This window comes from Cottoperca gobio, chromosome 18 (genome assembly GCF_900634415.1).
Source record: "Cottoperca gobio chromosome 18, fCotGob3.1, whole genome shotgun sequence".
Lineage (NCBI taxonomy): Eukaryota > Metazoa > Chordata > Actinopteri > Perciformes > Bovichtidae > Cottoperca > Cottoperca gobio.
Window position 1 is genome coordinate 11,457,708 of NC_041372.1, and position 26,288 is coordinate 11,483,995.

General features: G+C 45.7%; 1 protein-coding gene across 1 annotated transcript; it reads left to right on the top strand.

The window, feature by feature from the left end:
* Positions 1–1,516: 1,516 nt before the first annotated feature.
* Positions 1,517–26,252, top strand: LOC115023997 (sushi, von Willebrand factor type A, EGF and pentraxin domain-containing protein 1-like; the record flags this gene model as incomplete). Its single annotated transcript, XM_029455370.1, has 42 exons — positions 1,517–1,642; positions 1,880–2,009; positions 3,203–3,310; positions 5,500–5,631; positions 5,789–5,980; positions 6,151–6,272; positions 6,360–6,465; positions 6,562–6,765; positions 6,900–7,133; positions 7,259–7,420; positions 7,620–7,781; positions 8,138–8,299; positions 8,866–8,954; positions 9,410–9,506; positions 9,720–9,833; positions 10,032–10,145; positions 10,278–10,479; positions 10,675–10,832; positions 10,950–11,148; positions 11,307–11,482; positions 11,676–11,800; positions 11,922–12,051; positions 12,173–12,343; positions 12,573–12,746; positions 12,855–12,974; positions 13,080–13,256; positions 14,606–14,690; positions 14,830–15,021; positions 15,210–15,377; positions 15,481–16,153; positions 16,312–19,040; positions 19,192–19,426; positions 19,780–19,935; positions 20,575–20,638; positions 20,840–21,013; positions 21,128–21,304; positions 21,902–22,081; positions 22,916–23,086; positions 24,192–24,287; positions 24,660–24,755; positions 24,968–25,061; positions 25,957–26,252. Coding segments are annotated over 42 exons (9,207 nt in total), but the record flags the coding sequence as incomplete, so codon positions are not given.
* Between the last annotated feature and the right edge of the window lie 36 nt (positions 26,253–26,288).

The window sequence follows — 26,288 nt, forward strand, 5'->3', positions numbered from 1 at the left end:
TTTTATATCTTTCTCTTTTTCCACATATTCTGTATCTTTCTCTTTTGATCTTTTAACAACCCCCAGAAAACAGCAGGAAACTTGGATGAAATTTATTTTCCTATCTCCGCTCTGCATTTTTCTCCACTTTGTGAATGGCTAACCCCGTTTTGAAGCGCCTCGGGTAACTAACTCAAACCATACCATGTCCGAGCTCTCATGGCTCTCCACTCCGACTGGGCTTGAGATCATTATAACAGCCCTCCAGATGCTTTGCAGGTGAAACAGGTGGTGCAGCTCAGCCTGCCTCCACTCAAATGTCCTCAATCCGCTCATATCCTCGCCGAGAAAGTTTGCTAATGAAGGAACTGCTGTCGTTAAGGGGAGGAAGAGGTGCCATAAAGATGAAAACGAATGGAGAGGTAGGGCGGACAGGCAAGCGAGAGGGGAGGATGAGTCATCTGTAGGTGTTTTATAATGGAGAGATGAGTTGTTCTGATCCTCTCAGGCACAAATCGGCTGACGGAAGGGAAATATTAATAAGAAATGTCCATAAGATAGAAGAAAGATGGAGTGCTAAAATATAAGCGGCACACTTTGAAGACATCAAGAAATTGAAAGTTATTACAGAGTTAAAAGCGCTCTTTGTCAGCTTCTGGCTTCTTTCGCCTCTCACTTCATGTTGATGACACCAAAAGATGAATGGAGCCGATTGGAGCTAAGTGTGTTAGTGTTTAGCAGAGACGGATGCCTAAGTGGATGGGTCATCAGGTCCAGATGGGAGCACATGGAGCTCTCTACACAATGCAACAGGATCACTGCCGATCGATGGGAGATTCCACTCTTGGAGGCTTTACTAATTTTCTGCAGGCTTGAACTGAGTTGAACTGAACTGTGCTGGCTTAACATTGTTACAACATGCTGTATGAGGATGAGTAAAAGGAAGAAGCTATTTTATTCAAGGGTAAATCTGTTTCTTAAATCTCAACGCTACTGCTGTCACATTGCTGTTTACTGTCCCTGGCAGTGAATTCAGTACAGTAGGTTTATTTTCCCTTCAACCCTATCGTGTATAACTCATCAATGATAAAGGCTAGAAGGCTGGATTTAACAATAAGAAGTTTAAATCTTCACTTTTAATAAGATGGAGCTTCCTTTTCCATGAGCCCAGCTGTTTTGACAATGACATAAAGCATGTGTCGCACTTCATTTCACTCCGTTAACCTCTGCTCTTGTTGCCTGATGTTGAGCAAATGGATGAAGAGAGATAAGGGACAGATACAACCACATGCAGTATTAATGAGATTTGGTCTTATTGGAACAATGACAGCGGTGCACTCTCCCTTTGATTCAGTAAAGACCAATAATGAGTGTGTGACGTCTTATGATTAAAGAGGTCAGATGACATCACACATCTATTTCCTCGGTGTTAACAAGGAGCCGGCAGAGATCGGTCATGAATCCTTCGCACTGTCCAGTCCCTCGTCTCATTCTTTCCGTCCTCTAAAACGTCTAATTAATTTCTCTTTCTAATGTCTCTTCAGATGCTCAGCCACCGGGGATCCAGTGCCCTGAGAACATTGTTGCAGAGACAGATGAGCGGCGCGGCACCGCCAACGTCAGCTGGAACGTCCCGACTGCCACCGACAACTCTAAAGAAGAGGTTGGATACTTTACAGTGTACAGTAGTAGGGACTGTACTGATTATTTGCATTAAAGATTAAAGAAAATTAGCAAAGTCTTTCATATAATTATCAACAGTGAATTACAAACGTATTCATAACAAACAAAACCTTTCGACCCACTTTACACGTCTTGGCTCAGGACAACCTCTCATCATTACACAACTCACTAAGTCCAGTCAGTTCTTTATATGTGTCACTGTCTCTCCCTCCTTCAGGTGGTGGTGCAGGTGAAGCCAGTGTACTCTCCTCCTCAGCTGCTCCCCATTGGGAAAGAAACCATCACCTACATTGGGACCGACCGCTCGGGGAACCGGGCTAACTGCTCCTTCACAGTCACTGTGATCGGTGAGTGCATCGTCACTCAAAACATGCATATGACAATTTATGCCATTAATTACGCACGTCTACAGATAGAGACTTTAAAGACATCAAGACGTCTCATCTGACTGAGTCGAGGCGTCTCTCTAATAACAGTGACATCAGCGTTTTGGCTTTCTATCTATTGTTTTGTCTCAATGCTGGCTTAAGTACACACAGCTGAGCGTCTTTGTATACGAAACGTTTCAGAAGAATGATGTACATTTATTTTCGTCCATTGAAGTGCTGACAGATTGTAATTCAAGCGTTAAGATACAAGATTGTTGATCTTGTACCACAATCTCTCCCTTGTGGTCCACTTCAAAACGGATTAAAAGACGCACATTTCCACAATCATCCCCATTTTTTTTAGTAAATCACAAATTGATGACAATAAGCAACCTGTGTTTAGTCTTAGAAGTCAACGGCAACCGTGTATTTTCAGAGTGAACGTCAACCGAAGGCGACAGAAATACTAGAAAATAACAGAACTGTCACATGTAAGGGCAAGACAAATTGCATTGAGACAGTTAAATTAGCCACTGTGGGTAAAGAGTCTACTTTTTACATAATTAGACATAATTGCACGGCACAACTTAGTCAGTTTTCAGCTTTTGGACACTCACCTTTTGTGAGGTTCAAACCAGTGGCCTCTCAATGACAGGACAGGCTCTGCTTCTCCCTTACCTCTGTGCTGCAGCTTATTCCTGTCGTTCAGTGAAAAACTGTGATTTAATTGACGTACTCACCGGTAAGGGAGTCCACCCACCCCCAGCAGGTGCCAAACAGGGTTACCGCAGAGAGCGAAAAACAGGGGTGTACCGTGTCAACCGCTCGATAATCACAGCAGTCGCGGGGGAAAAACCTCAAGCATGGTAGCCGTGAACATTTCCATATGTTATTATGGTGGGGGAACGTTGTAGTTTCTTTATTAGAGACATGTGTTTAACTTGTGCCCTCTGACACTCTGTACTGCTGCAGTGTAGCACTCTGTGTTTCTCTAGCTGCTGTAATCTATTCCAGTCTTGGGAGCAATTGTGTGTTTATGTGCATGTTCATGCTTTTACAGTTAGCTTTGCCGTTGCTGATTGACTGCTATCGATATGTTTAATGTTCACCAATGTGCTGTTTTTATTGTGTGTTCTCCATCTGGTCGTTAACAACCTTATATCCCGTTCTAGATACGGAGCCCCCAGTGATTGACAGGTGCAGGTCGCCGCCCACAGTCCAGGCCACAGACACGGAGACGGCGGTCGTTTGGGAGGTGCCACAGTTTTCCGACAACTCAGGTATGTCTGGTTGCCGTTCTCAGACGGCAGCTCCGGAGATGGTTTATTCTTTTGCTCCTCTGTTCCACTCCGCTCCACCCTCTTCCTCCACTGATGATGGTTAAACAGGATCTTTTCCGTTGGGTGACTGGAAAAAGGAGATCAGGAGAGGGCTTTGTGTGTGTGTGTGTGTGTGTGTGTGTGTGTGTGTGTGTGTGTGTGTGTGTGATTAATCTTGAGAGACACAGGACATATGGTCCAATGGTGAAAGGATGGATCGTAATTGTGTGCACGAACGTCTCATTTGTGCATCTGTTTTTAAAAGAGAGATGGAGAGAGAATGGGACTTATGGACCGATGAAGTTGTAACCGTGTCTGTTAATGCCATTAATGTTCAAACGGGCAGATTCAGCGAAGAGAAACAGGTGTTTTTGCTCACACACATTACTTAACCAGCATTACACACACGCAAAATATTCATTTAGTTCCCCATTCACAGCCAGAAGATGGAGGTAAAGGTACACTACTTTGGTCTGAAACATAGTGAAATAAATCAAAATACACATCAGCACTTATTGGAAGTAATAAATACTATGTACAGTGCTTAGTTACTTCCCACTTCAGCACATTGTTCTGTAAATGTAGAGCACAAACACCTGATTCAGACCGGACCAAACAACCTTGAGGTGCCCTGGATGAAACACCCTTCCACTGCACATGTTTACAGTTAATAACCGTATTTATACTAAATAAGTAGGCAATATTAAACATGTGAAGGCAGATCTTTATAGAGTAGCACTCTAGGGTTATCTCATGTTTTACTGCCGCCACATTTGCCTCCTGAATCTATCAAAGGTTTGAAGCGGTTGTTAATAAATGATCTCCTCCTAGTCTCTATCTCAATCTATCTGAATCGCTTTTATCCAACGCACAATGAAAAAACGGGTGCTCTTTTTCTTGTTCAAGCGCAGTTCAAGAGGTCAGAAGGTACATACTGGCTGTGAGGATTTAATACGCAGCCTGTTCGTCTCTCTGTTCAGCCGGCTGCGCTCACTACGTTGCTACAAAGGAGTGCATCAAGGCCACTCAAATAGACTAAATATCGTAGAGCTGGCTGACTTTCTCCTGGCAATCTAGCTGTACCCAAACAGACGTGGTGGTGACAGACAACAAACCAGACTTCTTCAGAGTTCCAGCCCACAGCCGGTTCCATGTAATTCACTGGCTCTGGCTCCATATACAGTACACACACACACGCACATGAATAACACTAACACCGCTCAGATATGCGTTTGTGTGTGTGTGTGTGTGTGTGTGTACAGAAATGTATGCAGGCATGGACGCATACACAAACACAGGCCTCCAACCTCTCTTTCCCGAGACCCAGCGTGCTCACTCCCCACCTGTCTGTGGAGGTGCACCCCCCCCATCAAACACACACTCGTCTCACACACATGCACTGTAATAACAGGCTGATGCTGCGGGTGCTTCGGGCCGCACAACGTCAGACCAGCGCTGCTTCGACGTCAGTGTTTTGTTTTTCCAGGCCCACACCCTGATGCCAGCGCTATATATAGTTGTGACTCGGTAGACACACGCATAAACACACTTACAAACGCACACACACACACACACGGGCTATATATAAGGGGAGACACCAGACTCCAGCAGGCCAGACGTGTGTCAGCCCTGTCCGAAACGACTTTGCTACTCTTAATGGACTTGGAGGGAAACAAAAGGTCAATCACTCAGTTTTCCTACGTTTCTTTTTGTTTTTTTAAAGTCTTGTCTGCATCTCTCACACATGCAAACTCACACTCATACACTCTTCACAGCTGTCTCTCCCAGGGCTCGATCCATCACTCTCTTCACAGACTATAGCAATTTTCCATCTCTCCATCTCTGCCCAGACGCATCACTCCCATGTCAACATATCATTGTTTAACATAACGCCTATGGTTTACTAAGAGTGACTCATTTAGTCCTGGAAGATGGAGTAAGGTCAAGACTGCCCTCTGCAGGTTAACTGGAGTAAGACACAATAGGTTTAACCGCTGTAATTATATTGGCAAGTAACACTTCAAGAGTAATGCTCACCAGCCAATAGGGAATAAATGTAATGTAAATGTATAATATTATTCTAATGAACATGTTTTAAATGTACTGTATGTCTCTAAGCAACACTTTTGTAATGTGTGTTCCTCTCTCAGGTGGTCGCCTCACAGTGACCAGCAGCCATACTCCAGGCTCTGTGTTCCCAGTAGGAGAAACTCTGGTCCAGTACACAGCTACCGACGCGGCAGGAAACAGCCGCACCTGCAACATCACGGCCACTGTGCGAGGTACACAGCTGACAGACCACATCGGGGCTTTTAAAATAACTTTTACTCCTCATGTCATTTGTGTTAATATGTTACATCTCTGAATTATATTCAGTATGTTTGAACTGTATACCTAAAACAGTATTCTCCCACATTATAAATCTGTGTGTGTGCCCAGGGACGACCTGTGACCAGCCGTATGTCCCCGTGAATGGAGAGTTCATCTGCTCTGAAGAAGAGGAGGGCGTTAACTGCACTCTTCATTGTAAAGACGGCTACAGCTTCACTCAGGATGCAGTGCACACCTACTTATGTGCTTACAACGGTGTGTGGGAGCCGCCCTACTCTGCGAACAGACCAGACTGCTCAGGTAAGTGTGTCCCTTATCCTTTAAATATTTACTTATCTAATGTCTACACTGCAGTACAACTTAATGTGTGCACCTAGGTACTTCTTATTACGGTATATTAATACCTGTATGTGCACATCATGCATCATTTTCAGGACTGCGCTGTATAAAACCCTTTTTGTCTTCCCCAGTGAACCGAGTGGCAAACAACGGGCTCAAACCCTTTGAGATGCTGTTCAAAGCATCTCGCTGTGACGATGTGGACCTGGTCAAGTCATTTACTGGGGAGTTCAACACCAAACTGGGAGGCATGGTGAGGATAACTACACACACGTACGCACTGATCTGCTGTAAATCAACTCCGAAATACATGTCGCCTTTTTCTCCTTCTTCTCTACAGCTCCCCAACATTTGTAGCAGCGGTGATGTCATCTGCAAGCTAGAGGTGATGTCAAAGGCTCACTGTCTCGAGTACAACTACGACTACGAGAACGGATTTTCTATCGGTAGGATTGACGTGCACAAAATCCACCGTCACTAAACATCCCACATATATTTTAACAGAAGCATCATCTTAGCTCATTGTCCTTTCCCTTCATCAGCACCAGGGGGTTGGAGCAACAGCTGGGGTCCTCAAGGCGCCCAGGACTATGCCTACTTTGACTCAGGCTTTGCCACAGGCACCCGGCAGCTCGCCAAGCAGCAGCAAGACAGCAGCATACAACCTCACCACCGCACGAAGAGGCACCGGAAAATCACAGGACCCACCCGAGACCAAAAGATCCAGATCTTTTTCAACATCACAGGTAAATTAAATGTGATTTGCTGCGTGTTTATTGACCTTTGCTGTGTTTAATACTCATTTTATATCTATGTTTTTTATATTCAATACCATCAGTTGTTGGTTATCTGTCCTTTTAAACTTTGTCCATTCTCCCAGCAAGCATCCCTCTGCCCCTGTCGAGGAACGACTCAATAGAGGTGGCCAATCAGAAGAGACTCCTGCGGACCCTGGAGCAACTGACCAATCGTCTGAAGCGAACGCTGGCCAAGCAGCCGCTGTCCAGTTTCCACGTGTCCTCGGAGATGATTGTAGCCGATCCAAAATCTCTAGAGAGCAAGAAGCCCTCTCTGTTCTGCAGGCCGGGCTCAGTGCTCAAAGGCAGGATGTGCGGTGAGTGAAAGCAGGATACACCCGCCTAAACTCATTTAATCACCGAAATACCTGGGATTTTATGAAAATCTAATACTGCTATAAAAGTTTTATGTTCATCAATAAATCCCTAATTGTGTGTGCAGTCCAATGTCCGGTGGGAACATACTTCTCTCTGGAATATAACGAGTGTGAGAGCTGCTGGCTGGGCTCCTACCAGGACCAGGAGGGTCAGCTGGAGTGTAAGTCCTGCCCTGAGGAAACCTCCACGGCCTACCTGCACTCCCGCAGCGTCGCAGAGTGCAAAGGTATGATCGTTAACACAGCCAGACCTCAGCCTTACTGAAGCACAAACTGCATTTGCAAATAGCTAAGATGGTATCTGGTACATTGTGATAATAAACATGTATAAGAATGACCTCTTACGCAGGATACAATAGTGCTTAACTTCATACATGTCCTGATGTTGGTTTTGCTCATGATGTTGTGGTTGGAATGTGTCTGCAGGGCAGTGTAAGCCTGGTAGTAACTCTCTGAATGGGTTGGAGATCTGCGAATCATGCCCGCTGGGTCACTTCCAGTCTGGTTTTGGCGCCAGGGAGTGTCTCGTCTGTCCTGACGAGACCTCGACTGTCACCAGAGGAGCAGTGGACGAGCTCGAGTGTGGAGGTGATGCAGTGTGACAGTGTGGAGGGCACTCCCTTAATGTCCTATCAACTCGAGCCTATTTCTACTTTGAAAAGCTTTGATCATTCTTAAGTAATTCAAAACGCTGCTAGGTAACAAAAACAAATATAATTCCAGCTTCTACACATAAATACGTCCGTTAGTATTCACGTGCAATTAAATCTGAAGGACAATTCCGACTTGGAAATTTCATATGAATACCCTTTAAAGTTGGATGATAAATCTGGAAACTTCTGCTACCTGAATTTCCCGGTTAAAATACAAAAAAAATAACCTTTCATTTAAAAAAACTTGGTCTTTTCTCTCCTCTGATCTCCTCTGCTTCTCCACTCCTGCAGTCCCCTGCTCGGCCGGCCATTTCTCCCGTACCGGTCTGGTTCCCTGTTACCCGTGTCCCAGAGATTACTACCAGCCTGATCACGGCCGCTCCTTCTGCCTCTCCTGTCCCTTCTATGGAACCACCACCGTTACCGGGGCAAACACCATACAGCACTGCTCCAGTAAGTGTCTGCATTGCCTACTTAAAAATGTATCGGGACCAAGATTATTTAGTTTTACAAAGCCCATGCAGATGTTGGCATATTTCTATTTCTACACCATTCTGCTTGAGTTGGCATGTAAAATGACTTATGATACATTTCTGCAGGACATGCCAAGTGAAGTCAGCAGAGAGCAAATTATATAGATCTGTTCAGTGTCAGCCGCGCTGTGCGACAGCTCTTCTACAGTTTCAGAGCTCGCTGCCATCGCTCCAGTTGTGTGCAGTCCGATCTGTGTTGTGACAGCTCGATCCAATTGGAAAAGGAATTACGGCACGGGTCAGGGGGAGGGGAAATGGAAATAAAATGACTTTTATTGCTATTGGAAATGAGCAACACTGCATGCCTGAAGTGTGGGAATGAACAGTGGTTAGGACATGCTGCCAGTATTCAATAAGAATACAGGCTTTTGTTCAGACGGATCACAACCGTCTGCGAGTCTGGTAGCGAGAGGAAAGATCCTTGCTGTGTTTTTCCCACTCGTCTGAACTTACATTGCCTGTTTTTTCTCTGGGTGTCATCATCAGGTTTTGGCTCAAGTTTTCTTCCAAAAGAGGAGAGTGTGACCGCGGCTCCAGAGGTGGAGATCAGTGAGGCCTACCAAGCAAGCAGTCAGGTCAGTCTTTATCTTGTCATCATTGTAGGTCTCAAATGACCAAAATCTAGATATCATAGATACAAATAAGCAAACTACAACTGACCCGGTGATGATGATAGCAGTACCTCTTAATAATACATTTATTGTGGAATAATTACAAATTAAAAGGTTTTCTGTGTCCAAAAATGTATTTGATCAATTGAACTCGTATAGTTAAACAATATCTAACTCATATTCATACAGGAGGATGAATTTGTGTCCGACGATTAGAGCTTTCAGCTTTCCCGTTACGTAAAGAGACCGATAATGACGACATCATTGAAGGAAAGAACTTATTGGACAGATATTTGATGATAAATCTGTAAAACTAACTGCAGGATACTTTTAAAGTATTAATATAGAGAAACTGAACCACCCAGTGATCAATCAAAGACAAAAACATGACAGACTGATCTGATTGGCTGTTCCTGCAGGTTTTCCACGAGTGCTTCCTGAATCCCTGTCAAAATAAGGGGACATGTGAGGAAGTCGGGGCGGGATACGTCTGCACCTGCATGGCTGGGTTCACAGGTAAACCAGATTCAGATTCACCCGGTGTGGTGTTTATGTATTAACAACTTTAATAAGATGAGTGGTTTGCATGTTATATATGGTCCTATATATGTGGACAATGCCCAGCTGTAACTCTCGCTTGAGCGTTGACATTTGTTGCAACCACAGTTGTGTTGTATGTGACTTTGTTATGACGAGTGTTTGACAGCGCCTGTGATATTTCTCTCCCAGGTGCCAAGTGTGAGATTGACATAGATGATTGTGACTCTACTCCATGCCAGAATGGAGGCCTGTGTAAGGACGGGATGGGAGACTTCCAGTGTCAGTGCAAGCCTGGCTTTTTAGGTAAGGGAACATTGAGGAAACATCAGCATGTCATGCCTCCAAAGGATGAGCTTTTAATGTGCAAAGACCTCATGTTGTCTAAGCTTGACTTGCCGACAGGACACGTAATGATTTTACTAGCCATAAGTCGCTATTGTTTAATCACATACTGTACTGTATCTCAGCTGTCTGCTTACCTTCTATCTCTGTTTGACTCAGGCTCTCTGTGTGAGGCGGAGGTGAACGAGTGTGTCTCCTCTCCCTGTCTGAATGAAGGTGTGTGTGTGGACGAGGTCAACAAGTTCACCTGCAGCTGTGCCGGCGGCTTCACAGGTTAGATGACAGGACTGACATGATGGTTGAACTTCATTCTGTAGTCATACCTTAAACTTATATGTATAATATTTAAGTTAGTGATTTGAAAATGCAGTTGTTTTCTTTCTTGTCTTTTTCACATTTCCGCAGGCTCTCGTTGTGAGCTGGAAATAAACGAGTGCCTCTCCAGCCCCTGTCTGAACGAAGGTGTGTGTAATGACTTGACGAGTGGCTACACTTGTAATTGTGTCGTTGGCTTCTCGGGGGATCGCTGCGAGGTCAACGTTGATGAATGTTACAGCGCCCCCTGTCTGAATGGAGGCTCGTGTCTGGATGCTGTTAACAATTTCAGGTAATTACTATTCTGATGAGAAGAAGCATTTGTAACACCCTAATAGTCCTCTTCATACGTGTTATGATGTAAGTCTGTCCTTTTTCAGGTCATAGAAATGTAAAGACTAACGAGATAAAGTCAATAAGGAAGACAAATGTGCTTCACGATGTGTTTACCTGTGCTGATGTAGCGTGTCTTCCTCCCCTCTCTCAGGTGTCAGTGTGTGGAGGGTTACCGTGGCCGCCTGTGTGAGGTGGACGTGGACGAGTGCGATCCTAACCCCTGTGTGAACGGGGCCAGCTGCCTGGATGGTCTGGGCTCCTACACCTGTCGCTGCCTCCCTGGGTTCAACGGAACCAGGTGTGAGACAGGTACTATAGGACAGCTGACACATCACCATGGCAACTCTAGAGAACAGTCGTGTAAAAAAAAAGCAGTAACGGCAATAATTTAATCAAATCAATGTGAATGCTTTTCTGTCCAATCAGAGATGAGCTCTGCCTTCAACCTGGACTTTGAGGTGTCCGGTATCCATGGTTACGTAATGATGGATGGAGGGATGCCGGCGCTGACAGAGATCACCTGCACCTTTTGGATGAGGTCATCGGACACCACCAATTATGGCACACCTGTGTCCTACGCTGTGGAGGGCAGCGACAACGCTTTCCTTCTCATAGACTACAACGGGTCAGTGATGTACTCAGAGAATATAAATGCACACGCACTGTTTCCCGTTTGTATCTTTCCTTTTAAAGGAATAAAAAAAGTACCTTTATGCTTAATTATTTACCTCTCCTAAGGCTTTCTTTCTTCCCTATGAAACAATTTCCCCTCCCTCCCTACAGGTGGGTGCTGTATGTGAATGGCAAGGAGCGGATCACGGACTGTCCTGCAGTGAACACGGGTCAATGGTACCACATCGGGGTGTCTTGGAGGAGCTGGGATGGTGACTGGAGAATCTACATCAACGGGAAGCCCTCAGACGGAGGCAAAGGCCTGTCAGTCGGCACCGTTATCCCAGGTGTAGTGCTATCCTCGACCTCGTCACCTTTCTGCCATAACTGTCGTTTTTAACATCCAGTAATAATGAGCTCAATGTCTTCAATAAAACATTGTTGTCTTTGTTTCAGAACAAATTTACAAGATGTTCACATTATTTTATAATTTCTCAGTGGGTTGTGGTTAACCTTTGACCTTTAACATGTGTCCTGTAGGTGGTGGAGCGCTGGTATTAGGTCAGGATCAGGATCAGAGGGGCGAGGGCTTCAACCCTGTCGAATCCTTTGTCGGCTCCATGAGCCAGCTCAACATCTGGGATCGTGTTCTCACACCTCAACAGGTAGATGTAGTGTTTGGTGTTTCCAACATGTAACACCTTCATGAAACAGGAATATGTACGTGATTCTGATTTCTTTTATTCAATGTTTTACCAACTGATCTTCCCCTCATCTGTACTGTAGATAAAGGTCCTGGCCAGCAGCTGTCCAGCCTCCCATGTGACCCACAGAGGGAACGTCCTCGCCTGGCCAGACTTCCTCAGCGGGGTGGTGGGGCGAGTCAAAGTCAACCTCAGCAGCGTGTTCTGTGCTAGTAAGAGTACATTTGTAGAGCTGCCTCTTGTTGCATAGTTGTGATTGTAGTTGGAACAGATATTGGGGACGTCATTATGTCCCAACTTGATTTGTATGACTCTTTTTCCTTGTCTCTCCAGATTGCCCCAAGCTGGAGAACGCAGTGCCCCACCTGCACGCCTCCACTGTGGAGGTGAGCCCTGGGGCCCAGGTCCAGCTGTCCTGTGATCCCGGCTTCTACCTGCTGGGGGAGCCCGTGCTGCAGTGCCAAAATAAAGGAGAGTGGAGCCAACCTCTGCCCAGCTGTGAACGTAAGGCGGAGACACAAACTGCTCTCTGATTTGAATTTTAAATGAGTAATATCCTACCATATGTTGTCTAAAGTCCCAAACTGAAATATATTTAAAACATTCTGCTGTATTCCACTTACAGGAGATGGATATAGCATACTGTTCATTTTACATACCCAAAACATAATAGAGCTAGAGCGCCTGTAGGAGTGAGTTCCTCAATAATTGCTCTGTCCTCTGTGTGTTGCAGGAGTGTCCTGTGGGCCTCCGCGACCTCTGGAGAACGGCCTGTTTCAGGGGACGGACTTCCATGCCAGCAGCTCTGTGGTCTATCAGTGTAACGCTGGCTTCTACCTGCTGGGAGACGCCAAGGTGCACTGCACCAACAGTGCCAAGTGGGGAGGAAACCCACCAGCCTGTCTCGGTACTTCATTACATAACATTGTTTTTCAACGATATATTGGAAAGACAAATCCTGTTGGAAAGATTTATGTACATGTGTTTGTATGCATTCTTCTTTGTGTGTGTCCAGATGTGGATGAGTGTGCTCTGGGATCTGACTGCGATGAACACGCTAGTTGTCAGAACACAGACGGCTCCTACACCTGCACCTGTACCCACCCGTACAGTGGAGACGGCAAAAACTGCACCGGTAACAAGACGCAGGTCCACAAGCATTGATGTTAGGGAAAGTGCATTTTACCTGTCCGTATTTAAACCCATTTTTTTTGTGTGTGTGTGTTTGTCTTCCCACCAGCGCCAGTGAAGTGTGTGAACCCAGGGTCTCCAGAATTCGGTCACAGAGACGGCAGCAACTTTCTGATGGGCGGCGAGGTTGTTTTTGGCTGCGAGAACGGCTATGAGCTGATCGGCTCGTCTCGCCTCCACTGTCTGGAGACAGGAAGCTGGGACGATCCAATCCCATACTGCAGCGGTGAGGGGTTGAGTGGTCCTGCCAGCACGGTGCAGCAGCTGTGCTATAAGTGATATAAGTGATTCATATTCTAAAGTCAACAAAATGTCTTTATTTATTTTATTTGATGGCAATAAGAAACTATAGAATATTGCCTTGTATTGTATTAGGGTGAGATAAACTACTTGATATAAATATATTTCATGCATTTCACCAGAGTTTTGATTACAATCTCTCAGTAAATAGAGAAACATAATGGCTATATACATTTAATGCACCATGAATGTTATAGGTTGAGGTCAGGCTAACATAAAACATGGATATACACATGTTGAGCAGCTCAATGGAAAGGGATTCATTACTATTATGGACAATAAAGTCCTCTTTATTCTGTGTGATAAAGAGTTTCCTCATCAAAGCTTCCAGCTATTGGAGCCAAAAAGGATCTGAGTAACACACTTTCATTATGATGCAGATAGCAGAAGTACTGATACACTTCAGGAAACACACACGACACACTGTTACGAGCCTGGCGCAAAACCAAGTTATTAAGTAAATGAAAGTGAACAAAGAGGAAACAAATTGAGATATTGTATAGACCTACACGCACAAAAGTACAAACCTGTAGACACTTGTACACTTTTCACAAATATTACATTATGCAATGTGCTGTAAAAGGGTGATTATATATGCAGCTGCCTGGACAACTGCAGCACCTCCATTTTGGCTTCAGGCCATTCTTCCTCATAGTGAAAGTGGAAGTGACATACTCTGTGGCTGCAGACTGTACAACTCTGTCACGTCCACGAAATATATAAAGCAGCTGCGAGATGTTCTCCTTTTGTGTTGCAGGCAACAATAACAGAAGTTTAAATGATTGATGTTGTTGCTTTAGAGGGCACACCAATGGTTCAATATGTGGCGACAGCATTGAGGTTTTCTGCAAGCGCACACAATTTCAGTTGCTTCATTGCATGAGGTGGAACATTTCCATCTTCCATTGTTGTTATTAAGGAGTGCATGTGCAGCAGTGTGATGAGTATTGGCTGGTAGACCTTTAATTAGGTCTCCCCTTCATTTACTAATGCTTCTCACTCGCACCTCTTTGGCTTCTATCCATTTAAACACTTTCCTGTGTGCCTCTTTCATCCTATCACTGTAAAATGTAATGTGGCATTAATCCGAGAAGAAGTCTTCGCCAAAATCTAATTACATTTCATCAATAACCCTGACAGTTCACTCTCTCCTCATAGAAATGTGTATAGAGGCTCTGAAGACAAAAAGATAGCCACACATAGCATTTAGTATGTTTTCGTGTGGAATATTAAAATGAAACTGTTACTAATCATCTCTGTGATGTTGCACTGTAGCCCTCTCCTGCCCGACGCCATCTGCCCCAGAGAACTCCATCATGAAGGGAAGCAACTTCACCTATGGAAGCAAGGTGACTTTCAGGTATCATTTGCATCCCCTACAACACCATGTTGTAATGACCACCGTGGGAAATATTACAAAAGGGTGTTAGAAATGTGTCAATGTTGAAACAAGCTTGTAGTTTATTAGTTACCTCTGTGTCTGTCTCCCTTCTCCTCAGCTGTATGAATGGCTTCCTGCCTCAGATCCCTTATGAGTTCCAGTGTCTCACTAGTCTGAGGTGGAGCGGGACGCCGCCTGTGTGCCACCCGGTGACCTGCGGAGGGCCTCCAACTGTAGAGAACGCCGACTACACCCTCAACACGATTACATACCAGTCCACTGTCACATATACCTGTGCTGAGGGATACAGGTATGGATAAAGTCAGCTGCACTGTTCAGTATAACCTCTATGAACATTATAACATTATGAACTCTGTATAAGGCCTCTGTGTAAATGTGTAACATGTCACCAGTTTTGATTTGTTTGACCATTTATTTGTTGTCCTGATTGCAGTAGTGTGTGTGTGTGTAAACTAAGTACTGTGTGTTGCTGCGAAGACCACAGGGATCCATGGAAGTGGTGTGTGAAGCGACAGGGGAGTGGAGCCGGCCTGTCCCCCGCTGTGTGAACATCCTGTGCAGCGAGCCTCCAGCCCTGAGAGACGCCGTGACCGTAGGAGAGAACTTTGAACTGGGAAACAAGGTGCACTATGTCTGCAAAGAAGGGTAAATGTGGTTGAAGTCTACTCACTTATTATGCTGTTTTGTCAATTGAAATTGAAACATGTTAGAACTAAATACAAATGTTGACTTCTGGCTTCCTCCACAGCTACACTCTGATTGGCCCAGAGACCAGGGAATGTCTGCCAAGTGGCCAATGGAGTGACAGCTCTGCTCAGTGCGTCCCCCGCTCCTGTGGGCCACCGCCAGCAATAGACCACGCCGAGCCCTATGAGAGCCACCAGCTGTTTGGAGACACTGCCAACTACTACTGCACTGACGGATACACTGCTGGCAACAACTCTAAGATGGTGTGTAACGCTCAGGGTGTGTGGGCGCCCCCTGATGGCACGGAGGCCCCTCGCTGCATCGCAAACTTCTGCCTACGTCCGCCTGAACTACCCCATGCTATTTTAGATTCGGTCAACAAACCCAAATACGCCAGCAACACTGAAGTGAGCTATAAATGTGAGGAGGGCTTCATGCTCAACACCACAGCCACACTGAGATGTCGGATGGGAGGAGAGTGGGAGCCTTCACCATATGATATTGTTTGTGTGCCGGTGAGGTGCTCCAAGCCTGAGAGCATTGATCGGGGCTATGTGAGCGGAACAAACTATAATTTTGGAGCTGTGGTGGCGTACAGCTGCGATAAAGGCTTCCTGATCCGAGGGGAGAAGAGGAGGACCTGCAAGGCCAATGGAGAGTGGGGAGGAGCTCTGCCTACCTGTGTACCTGTTACCTGCTCTCCCCCTCCTTCACTCAGGAATGGATACATCCAGGTCAGCCACATACTGGACTTTGTCTCTATTTTTAGCTACTGTTTTCAAATTATTTATTAATTTCTTCGCTATATATGAGACTCCTGTTTTTTATGTTCGTATTTCAAATTGGTTGTAAACATCTTTAATAATATGTCCCTTTGTTTATTGCACTATAGGTCAGAGGGCGATTCACCTTCAACAGCAAGGTGACGTACGCCTGTAATGCAGGATACAGACTGGTTGGTCGTCCAGAGCGAATATGCCAAGCCAACCGCCATTGGTCCAACAATGACCCTCCCACCTGTGTCCTTTTGACCTGCGACCCTCCTCCGAACATCGTCCACGGACATTACAGGGGGTCTGATTTCCAGGTGGGCCGAAAGGTGCAGTATGTCTGTGATGAGGGTTACGAGCTGGTAGGGGATGCCACCTGGACCTGTCTGAAGTACGGAAGGTGGGATAAGTCCAGGCGTCCTCGCTGCACACCGGTGCAGTGTCCAGAGCCGCCGCTGGAGGAGAATCATCTGGTCCTGAAGGGCCTGGACTCTGAATCTGGAACAGTAGAATTATCCTGCGAGGATGGCTACGTCCTCGAGGGGGCCCGGATCCTCCGCTGCACCCCGTCCCAGGAGTGGAACGACACCTTTCCAGTGTGTAAGCAGGTGTTTTGCGGACCACTGCCTGAAGTGTCTTTTGGTGGCCCTTCCTCGTCCTCTCCCCCATTCCCTTTCGGCTCCGTGGTGAGTTACACATGCATGGATGGCTTTACGTTAAGAAAAGAAAGCTCTGTGTCCTGTTTAGCCAGTGGGCAGTGGAGCAATCCTTACCCAGAGTGTATCCCAGTTGAATGCCCTCAGCCTGTGGAGATTTCTAATAGTATTGTTGACGTCCAGGGTCTGATGTACCTCAGTAAAGCCCTTTACAGCTGTAAGACTGGATATAATTTAGTGGGAAACTCCACCGTCCTTTGTGGAGAGAAGGGACTTTGGATTGGAGGGGTGCCTTCTTGCCGCCCAATTGAATGCTCAATCCCTAAACGGATAGTCAATGGAAAAGTCGTTTATACAAAACTCCAGTTTGGTCACAGTGCCACATACTCCTGCCGTCGTGGTTATCGCCTTCAAGGCCCTGAGACTCTGAAGTGCCTGGCCAGTGGGGAGTGGGACATCGAGCCACCTGCATGTGTGCAGATATCATGCACCCCACCCCAACCTATTGGAAATGGATTTGTAGAGGGCCAGGATCACAGTTTTGGGGTTACCATTTTCTACAGCTGCTTTCCTGGATTCCAGCTAGTAGGCCAAGATCATTTGACCTGTGAGGAGTTTGGCTGGTCTTCTTCTGTTCCTGTCTGCGTGCCCTCGGACTGCGGCCTGCCTCCTCACATTGACTTTGGGGAATATGTTAGGGTGACGCATTTGGTAGGAAGCTCTTATGCTACAGACACTGGAACATTGGCCTCACCTATGGACTTAAGCTTCCTTTATGGGACCTTTATCGAGTACCGTTGCCACAAAGGTTACGACCTCACAGTCCCCGCCAGGTTGGTGTGTCAGGAGGACGGAGGCTGGAATGGCACTGCACCGTCTTGTGTCCCAGCAGAGTGTGAAACACCACCCCGTCCAGAGCACGGCTGGGTGAATGTGACTGATAGCTCCCTCGGCAGTATGGTCAAGTATACTTGTGAGGACGGATATGAGCTGGACGGGGAGCCCGTGAGACAATGTGTATCAGCTCGACTGTGGACTAATGACGCCCCAGTTTGTCGGCCTGTGTCCTGTGGCGACCCAGGCGCTTTTGCTAATGGCACAGTTCACGGCGGTGATTTTGTGTATCCTGAGGTCTTGCACTATGAGTGTAGTCCTGGATTTGTCCTGAAAGGTAGTGACACGATCACCTGCCGAGCAGATGGGAAGTGGAATGGAGAGAAGCCTTATTGTGAGCCAGTATCGTGCGGTCCCCCTAAAGTCCCCAGTGATATTACATTTAAAGGAGAAGAGTACAGCTATAATAATAAGATAGAACTGAGCTGTCAGTATGGTTTCCTCTTACAAGGGAAATCTATCAGTGTTTGTCAGGTTGATGGCACCTGGAGCCATGAGTCTCCTACCTGTGTACCTGGCCGCTGTAGCCAACCTTCACCAATCCCCAATGGGCGTGTGTTGGGGTCAGAGTTTGGCTTCAACAGCAAGGTAACTTATGAATGTGATGAGGGATACACACTTAACGGAGGTCCAGTACGTATTTGTCAGTCAGATGGACTTTGGGACAAACTTGCACCTCGCTGTGACATCATAAGCTGTGATCCACCTGAGGACATCAGTCACGGCTTCCTGAACGGCACCAGCTTCAACTACGATGACATGGTGGAGTACGTCTGCTTCGATGGCTATGAAGTAGTCGGGTATCCCCTCCTGCGGTGCTCTGCTCAAGGCTTCTGGGTGGGCACGGTGCCTCAGTGTCGGCCCTGCGTCTGTGCCCTCCCTGTGGTGAAATTCGGGGTTGTTCTTGGACACGACCACGCCTGCGGAGACCGAGTGCACTTCCAGTGTGACGCCGGCTACAAGCTGCTGGGTCCCCCTCAGGCGGTGTGTGAGAAGGGAGGGGTGTGGAGCCCCGGTGTGCCTGTGTGTGGCCGGGGAAGGTGCAGTGTCGCCCCGCCTACAGTCCCTAACGCTGTCCTGCAGGGCGGAATTGCCACCTTCCCAGACACGGTTGTCTACAAGTGTCGGCCCGGCTACCAGTTAAAGGGGCACCAACACCTCTCCTGTGGGAGTGACGGCAGGTGGGGGGAACCCAGAATCAGCTGTGAGCCAATGAGCTGTGGAAAGCCTCCAACTGTAGCCCATGCTCAAGTGGCGACAAGTGGAGACATGTTCACCTTCCCAAACCAGATCACATACAGGTAAATAAATACTTTAATTATTACTTATACCTTATTTTTCTGCCATTTCTGATGGACAATAACCACAACAGTGCCTGTGCAATGTTCTTAAAGACAAACTGCTTTGTGTTAAACAGTAAGTATTTCCATGTGTTTCCCTTTTGCTCTCCAGGTGTGAGGATGGGTACAATTTAGCCACACAGACAGCCTCTCTCTCCTGCCAGAGTGACGGTACCTGGTCCAAACACAGCATTCGGTGCAGCCCCGCCCCCTGCCTACTACCCACCAACTTCTCCATCCCCCATCTGGTAATCACTGGGAAGGAGCTCACTCCTGTCGGGGGCACCATCACCCTCATCTGCCCTCCTGGTCTCCACCTGCAGGGGTCAACATTAGCTGAGTGTCAGGTAGGAAACATGTTGGTCAATTATTGTCTAAGTCTCTCAGAGCCTTAATCTTAACATGACTAACTGGTTTAATAATGATTAACAAGTTGCTCCTGCTCGCTCTTTCTTAAAAAACGTTATTCTGGCAATAAAACTCTGGCGAGAGCGTTAAAGGAATGCAGAAATGTGTCAGCTTGCTGTTACAGACTGAATGACTGTATTGTGCCTCGTCACTGGGATCCAGAGACGTAGCCATTATGGGTTTGCAATGACCACTTTGCACACATTCTCTTTTCCACCGATCATATCATTAAGAAAGCATGAATAATGAAGTGCTTTCCTTTCTTGTCCTGTCTGTTGTATTGTGTAATCAGCCGGGTGGAAGCTGGGCTCCAAGCATCTCCTCAGTTTCCTGCGAGCTGGTACTGTGTAAGAAACCCCCTCCTCTTCTTGACGGTGTCACCGAAGGGGACAGCTACAACTATGGAGACTTTGTCATGTACTTATGCCTGCCCGGCTTTGACATGAAGGTACTAGGCCAAGTTTCTTTTTGTAGCGTTTTAGTCGTTTAGCAGCTAAGATTAGAAAGCATGGAATAGGGGTTACCTCACCTCAAATGAACACAGTGATCGTCACAAAGACGAGCAAACACACAGCTGTACTGGAAAACATTCTTGCTTTGCTGTGTAACTTAGTTCAACCTTAAGAACATATATTTTTCCATGTTTTCCAAACTAAAAACGTGATTTTTATAGGATAGTCCCTTCAAAAAGTCAGCTTTTGGTAACTCGTCCCCTGTAATACAACAGAGGACGTACTCTCCTCTCCAGCAATGTGCTTAACATAATAGGCTGAGCTGATGGTCGACAATCAGATTACAGAAAGTCACATGATTTCTCCTCAGCAGTCAATACGAGTGTGCAGTTACAGAGCAAACAGAACGAGCTGAGTCACTCTATACACTGATAACATAGCCTCTGCAATTTGAATGCTGGTGCCTTTTATTGCACCGGAAGACACACACAAAGAGGGCAAACTGCTGATTGTAATAGCAGTTGGACAATTTTGTAAAGAAATACATTTTTTTAAAGTGTATTTGTTTCAAAAACCAAGATCATGGACCTTAACTTTTGTGTTTCCTCTGCTGTTCTTGTGTCTTCTTGTCACAGGGAGACTCTGTTCAGACCTGCCAGGGGGACAGAACATGGAGTGGCACCCAACCAGTGTGTGTTGGTAGGTTTGTTTATACAATCAGACCAGGGAATGTATTTAATCCTATTGTGGTAATGTCTCGTGAGTAAAACATGGAACACACCACAAAGACAGGACACCTCACACACCTCAAGGCAGCACCTTTTGTGTGGAGGGTGTAACCCTGAGTACATGTTACACATACTTACACCTATGGCATGTTGTTTATGCTTGTCTCCTCAGCACAATCCTGCGGGCCTCCTCCCACAGTGCAACATGCAAATGTCCAGACGACAGAAGACACTTACCTACACAATGCCAGCTATGTATGTAATGCCGACCTGCAGCTGGTCGGCTCAAAGACTCTCGTCTGTCTAGCCAACGGCACGTGGAGCCTGCCAGCACCTACATGTGAAGGTATATTTAAAACTAGAGAAACTGACACATGTTCCTTTACGCTCCTTTGTCTGTAAATGTTATCATTGAACTTATCTGTAAAACCACAATCTCCATCTTCTTCTCTCTCGTCAGTGGCCAAAGGCTGCGACAGCCCGACAAAGATGCTGTACGGTAGAGTGCAAGAGCACAACCTGAACACGGGACGCGCTGTCCAGTTCCAGTGTGATAAAGGCTACAGCCTGGTGGGAGATTCTCTGGTGGTGTGTATGGGGGGCAGCACCTGGAGCTCCACTTTCCCCACCTGCCAACGTGAGAGACACGCACAGAAACACTGACGGACAGTTACACGGCATACAAAACACAGGGTTAACTGATGTCATATGAATTAATGCATGTATTACTACACACCACTGTGGCGCTTCCTCTTGGGCTTCTTCCTTTACACCTTGTCAACGCAATTATTGTTGCAGCCGTTACTTTTACACAAACTCCTGTGCATTTTGCAAACGTTTGCAACACAGTGCGAGCGCACACTTCACTCAGTTTGGATCATCACTGAGTGTTGTCATCTTGTTTCACAACATAGCCTGTGACAAAGTGGTAGTGGGAGCTGTTCGTACTTGTTTATAGACTGAGTCAAAGGAAGAGAGTACCCTGCAATGAATACTGTCTTTGCGAAACGTGTAAGGTGTGACCAAAGTGTGTCTTTAAATGTCTGGGGTGGTGTCTCACTGGATTAGATCTCATCTAAAGATGTTTTCAGTGTTTAACTTAATGTTTAGATTTAATGTCACACATATATTAGAAATAGAGAATGTATATCTTCAATCTGTCTCAACAGATACAGTGTGTCAGCTGGATAACGACCTTAATTAGTCCACAATCCTTCGTTTCTGTTCCTTACAGCTAAGTCTTGCCCGGCTCCTCCAGGCTGGAGGGAGGACAGCAGGAACGGGTTACGGCAGGAGTTTCATGTTGGACAGTCAGTCCGCATCCCCTGTCCCAAAGGTCAGCAGGTCAGAGGCAGCGGCACCATCACCTGCAGGCCAGACCAGACCTGGAGCCCCGTCAGCTCTGTGTGTGAAAGTATGTATTTTCTTTGGGGGAAATCAATCAAATGTAATTATTAGGAAGTCAATATGTACTCAAACTAGCAAATTGTGTCATAATTCACGAGTATTTTATATTTGCACACCTCTGCATGCTTGTTTTGTGCCAAACACTTCTCTACACTTGCATGGCTGCTGGTTTAAATCTGCCCGATGGCTGAAGTATAATTTCTCTCTGTTGTTGTCTGTCTCTCACGGAGCTTTTATCAAAACAAGCGGGTCTGTATCAAACACTGTGTCGGTGTCCTGTACGATGGACTAATTATGGGCTCCTCTGCAGCTTCTATGGCAACCTTTGTCCGATAATCCTCTGATCTTTCTTGTGTGCATTTGTCCTGAATATGCAAAACAATTATGCTCACGTTGCTATGGTTCTTTTATTCTATTTGCATGGTGTTTATTCTCCTGTATGCATGTTCACCGTAATCCTTTTAGTCCTGTTTTGGCCCTAAATTCACCGATTGTGGAGCCACACAGCTGAAGTGTCCGACACATTTGGATACTTTGCATGAAATCCACTGTCTTCACAGGTCATTTCAAATGACAATCTTGTTTTCATCCAATGGGAGGCCTCAGGCCAACACCCCTGACAAGTTAAGAAAAGATTAAGTTAATAAGGTGCTTTTGTACAGTACTGTAAGTTGCTTCTCTTATTTTGTAAACTTTCCTCTTTGCTCAAACAAGATTGATATGCTCATCCACTTTTAAGGCCAGCCATTAAAGGCCAAGTGGCAGCCATTCATTGAGAAAGAGGAGACGGAACACGTGTAGTGAGTAACTCGTGGGTCGTTCCATCTGGGCTGTTGTGCAGGGGTGTCCTGTGGTCCCCCCCTCCACGTGGCCAATGGGGTGGTGCGGGGGGCAGTGTTCCAGTTCGGGGACGTGGCGGCGTACTCGTGTTTTGGCGGCTACGTCATGGAGGGCGTTGGAAGGAGCAGGTGTCTGGAGAATGGCACCTGGACGCCGCCTCCCACATGCAGAGGTAGAGAGAACACACCTCTGTGTTTAACAGCCGGGGGTTTCCCTCCTTTCCCAGGACACTTCCTGCTTCCTCTGACTGTCCCTTTAGCAACATGACGCCGTGCTGCTTCTCCACTTTTACATTATTCTATAGACTGCTCCTGCTCAACCCCAACAGATGACTGGAGGTTATTAACGTGTCTGTGCCTGCTCTCTCTGTCCCCTCCTGCCTTCGTCTGCTGGATTTACACCAGTTGCATGTGAACAGTATGTGGAAGAATGTGAAGCACGTTGTCTTTCCTCCTTCCCAGTTGAAGGCATAGTTTGGATGTTTTGAAGTGGGGTTGTACTGGGCACTACAGTAGATGGGAGTCTGCTTCCTCCTTCTATAACAGTACATAGCTTTGCTTCTGTGCGTACTCCTGTCTGGCGGTGGACGACATGTTCCACATGAATGTGATATTCACATATGAGTAATTTCTAAAGCCTGGATCCAGCCCCATTAAAGGAAGAAAAATACTCTTACAGTGAGAAATAGATCAATCTCTCACCTGAAGTAGTTCAAAGTAGTGGAATTACTCTCCCTCTGCAAAACGGCATGGTTGAAAATCCCTGCAATACGCGGGGCAGCAGGGAGAGGGGAATTGGGTTCATCATAGAAAAAGTAGAAAGCAATGAACATCACAGACACGATGTACTAACATGGGTCCAGATAACACATCAGAGCTTCTTATTCATGAGCTTCTTCGTCCGCTGCAGAGTTCAAAAGAAAGAGAAACTACAGCAGATCACACGTGACATGAAATTCAAATGCACGTTTTACATGTTGAAAACAAGGGTCTGGATCCAGGCTGGCCTTTCCTCAACAGCTGCTGAGTTTGTGCACGTTCCTGTCTACACGTGCACACAGAAACACACACATATAGAAATTGGGGGGATAAATTGTACTGAGGAATTTAATGTGCAGTTTGTTAATGCTGCCTTTGTTGCATGAGGTTGTTGAAACGTTTGTTTCCTCTTATGTCACTGGACAGGGATTGAATATCTTGCTCTCCTGTGTAGATCGTCTACTGTATGTGAAGTATTAAAACACGTGTGTGTGTGTGTGTGTGTGTCCTCCCCCTCAGCGGTGTGTTGGTTGCACTGCCAGAACGGGGGTGTGTGCCAGCGGCCCAACACTTGCTCCTGCCCCGAGGGATGGATGGGCCGCCTGTGTGAGGAGCGTAAGTATTTAATCATTGAACTCTGTTGATACATGGGTTGCATGATCCTGAGTGTGTTTCAAACACTCACTACCACACGGGAATATAACCAGCTTGCTAAGCAGGTTTTAGCAGACAATGGTGCACAAAGAGGGTCGGAGATAATGGGCTGAAAGGTTGTTTTCAGCGGAGACATTGAGAGAGTTGTCATTCATTCTCTGCACGTCAACAAAGCGCTGTCAGACAGTTTATATACCTTGTGCCTCTTGCTCACGTTACAGGAACAAAAATCACCAAAACAATGTCATTCATTTGAAAGAGATTGGTATTGATATTATTTATTTATTTAATATTGCATAGAGATTCAATTTTTCCTCCTGTTTTTAATAACAGCTATCTGCATCCTGCCGTGCCTGAATGGAGGCCGCTGCGTGGCACCCTACCAGTGCGAGTGTCCCTCCGGATGGACCGGCACACGCTGTCACAGTGGTGAGGTCATGCGTTAGTCAGTGAGGGTTTTACCTGTTGAGACTGTTATGTATATCATAATAATAATAATAATAATAAATTGTATTTGTAAAGCGCCTTTCTAAAAGCAATCTCAAGGCGCACCTACTGGGTGCATAAATGGCACAATACACTAACAATAACATGTTTGTATGTAAAATGTGTGTGTGTGTGTGTGTGTGCCATATCTACAGCTGTGTGTTCAGCACCTTGTCTGAATGGAGGCAGATGCATCAGGCCGAACAGATGTCACTGCAGTCCAGGGTGGAGCGGACACGACTGCTCCAGGTGATTAAGAGATGTTTAAAAAGTTCTTCAAAAGTGAAAACTGAGATCTTTTACTTTGTTTATTGGGTTTTGGATAAACATACAATTGCAATGGCTTTTATTTAAATATATATATATATATATTGCTAAACAGCTTACAAACACTGAGAAAACAAAAACAAATACCAACTCGACTGAAACAAGAGAAAAAGAACACGCACATGCAGAATCAATCTGTGGGTTGATTTAGAAACTAAACAAAAAAGCTTCACGGGATGTCCCGTGGTTTCATACGAGTCATCAACCAAGAGCATCTTTATCAGCGGTTCTTCCACAAAGTAATGAATCTATCAACTGGAAATGCTCTCGTCTGCTTGCTCAGAATTATTACAGGCATTAAAGTGAATGATGTTCTGCAGCTATTATCCATTAAGCATCTACTAGTGATGCACTTTGTGGGTGGTGCTTCTGCCAAGATGTTTCCAGAAACTTTGAGCCCTAAGTGCAAAGAATAAGCATCGTCACTCTTGTGGTGATGAAATGGAGAAGCCGAAACCTGGATAATGTCTGAATCATGTATACAGGGAAATTATAAACCAGGCTTCCTTTTGTGCCATGTGAACTTCCTATCACAAACCAAAACCAGGGTGCAACTTGGATACGAGTGTGCATGTTAGAAGGTTTCTGGGCATTGTCGAAAAGCATCCTGGGAAATCACTTGAGACAGTTTGCAAAACATATTAGTGAGAATGGAAAATCCTTAACCTCCGTGCCTCACTAGGGACATTATGACTCTTAATTAAAAGTCCAATTTAATTCCTCATGGGTTCTTCAATGCACTTTGTCATATTCTGTGTATAGTCAACTTTTTCTTTTAGGGGCCACAGACTGAATACCGTTTCTCCTTCTTTTCCAGGAAGAGGAAATCAGGATACTATCACTTTTAAAGTTTCCATTCAGCACCATGTGAATCGTCTTATGAAGGGAATTCTTGTATAGGTAACCGACACAAACCATTCATTCTCATCTCTCTGCAAAGGCAAAGCAAGAACCATTTTGTAAAATAAAGCTGTATTTTTTCATATAGAGACTCAACAGTATTAAACGTATGCTGCTATATATACTTGTATGATGTGTAAAAACTATTGATGTGATTGTCCCAATGTATGTGTGTAAACTATTCTCACATTTTTATTAAAGCATAAAATACCATTACATGCCCTTTGTTGCTCTTACAGGAAGTGGGTT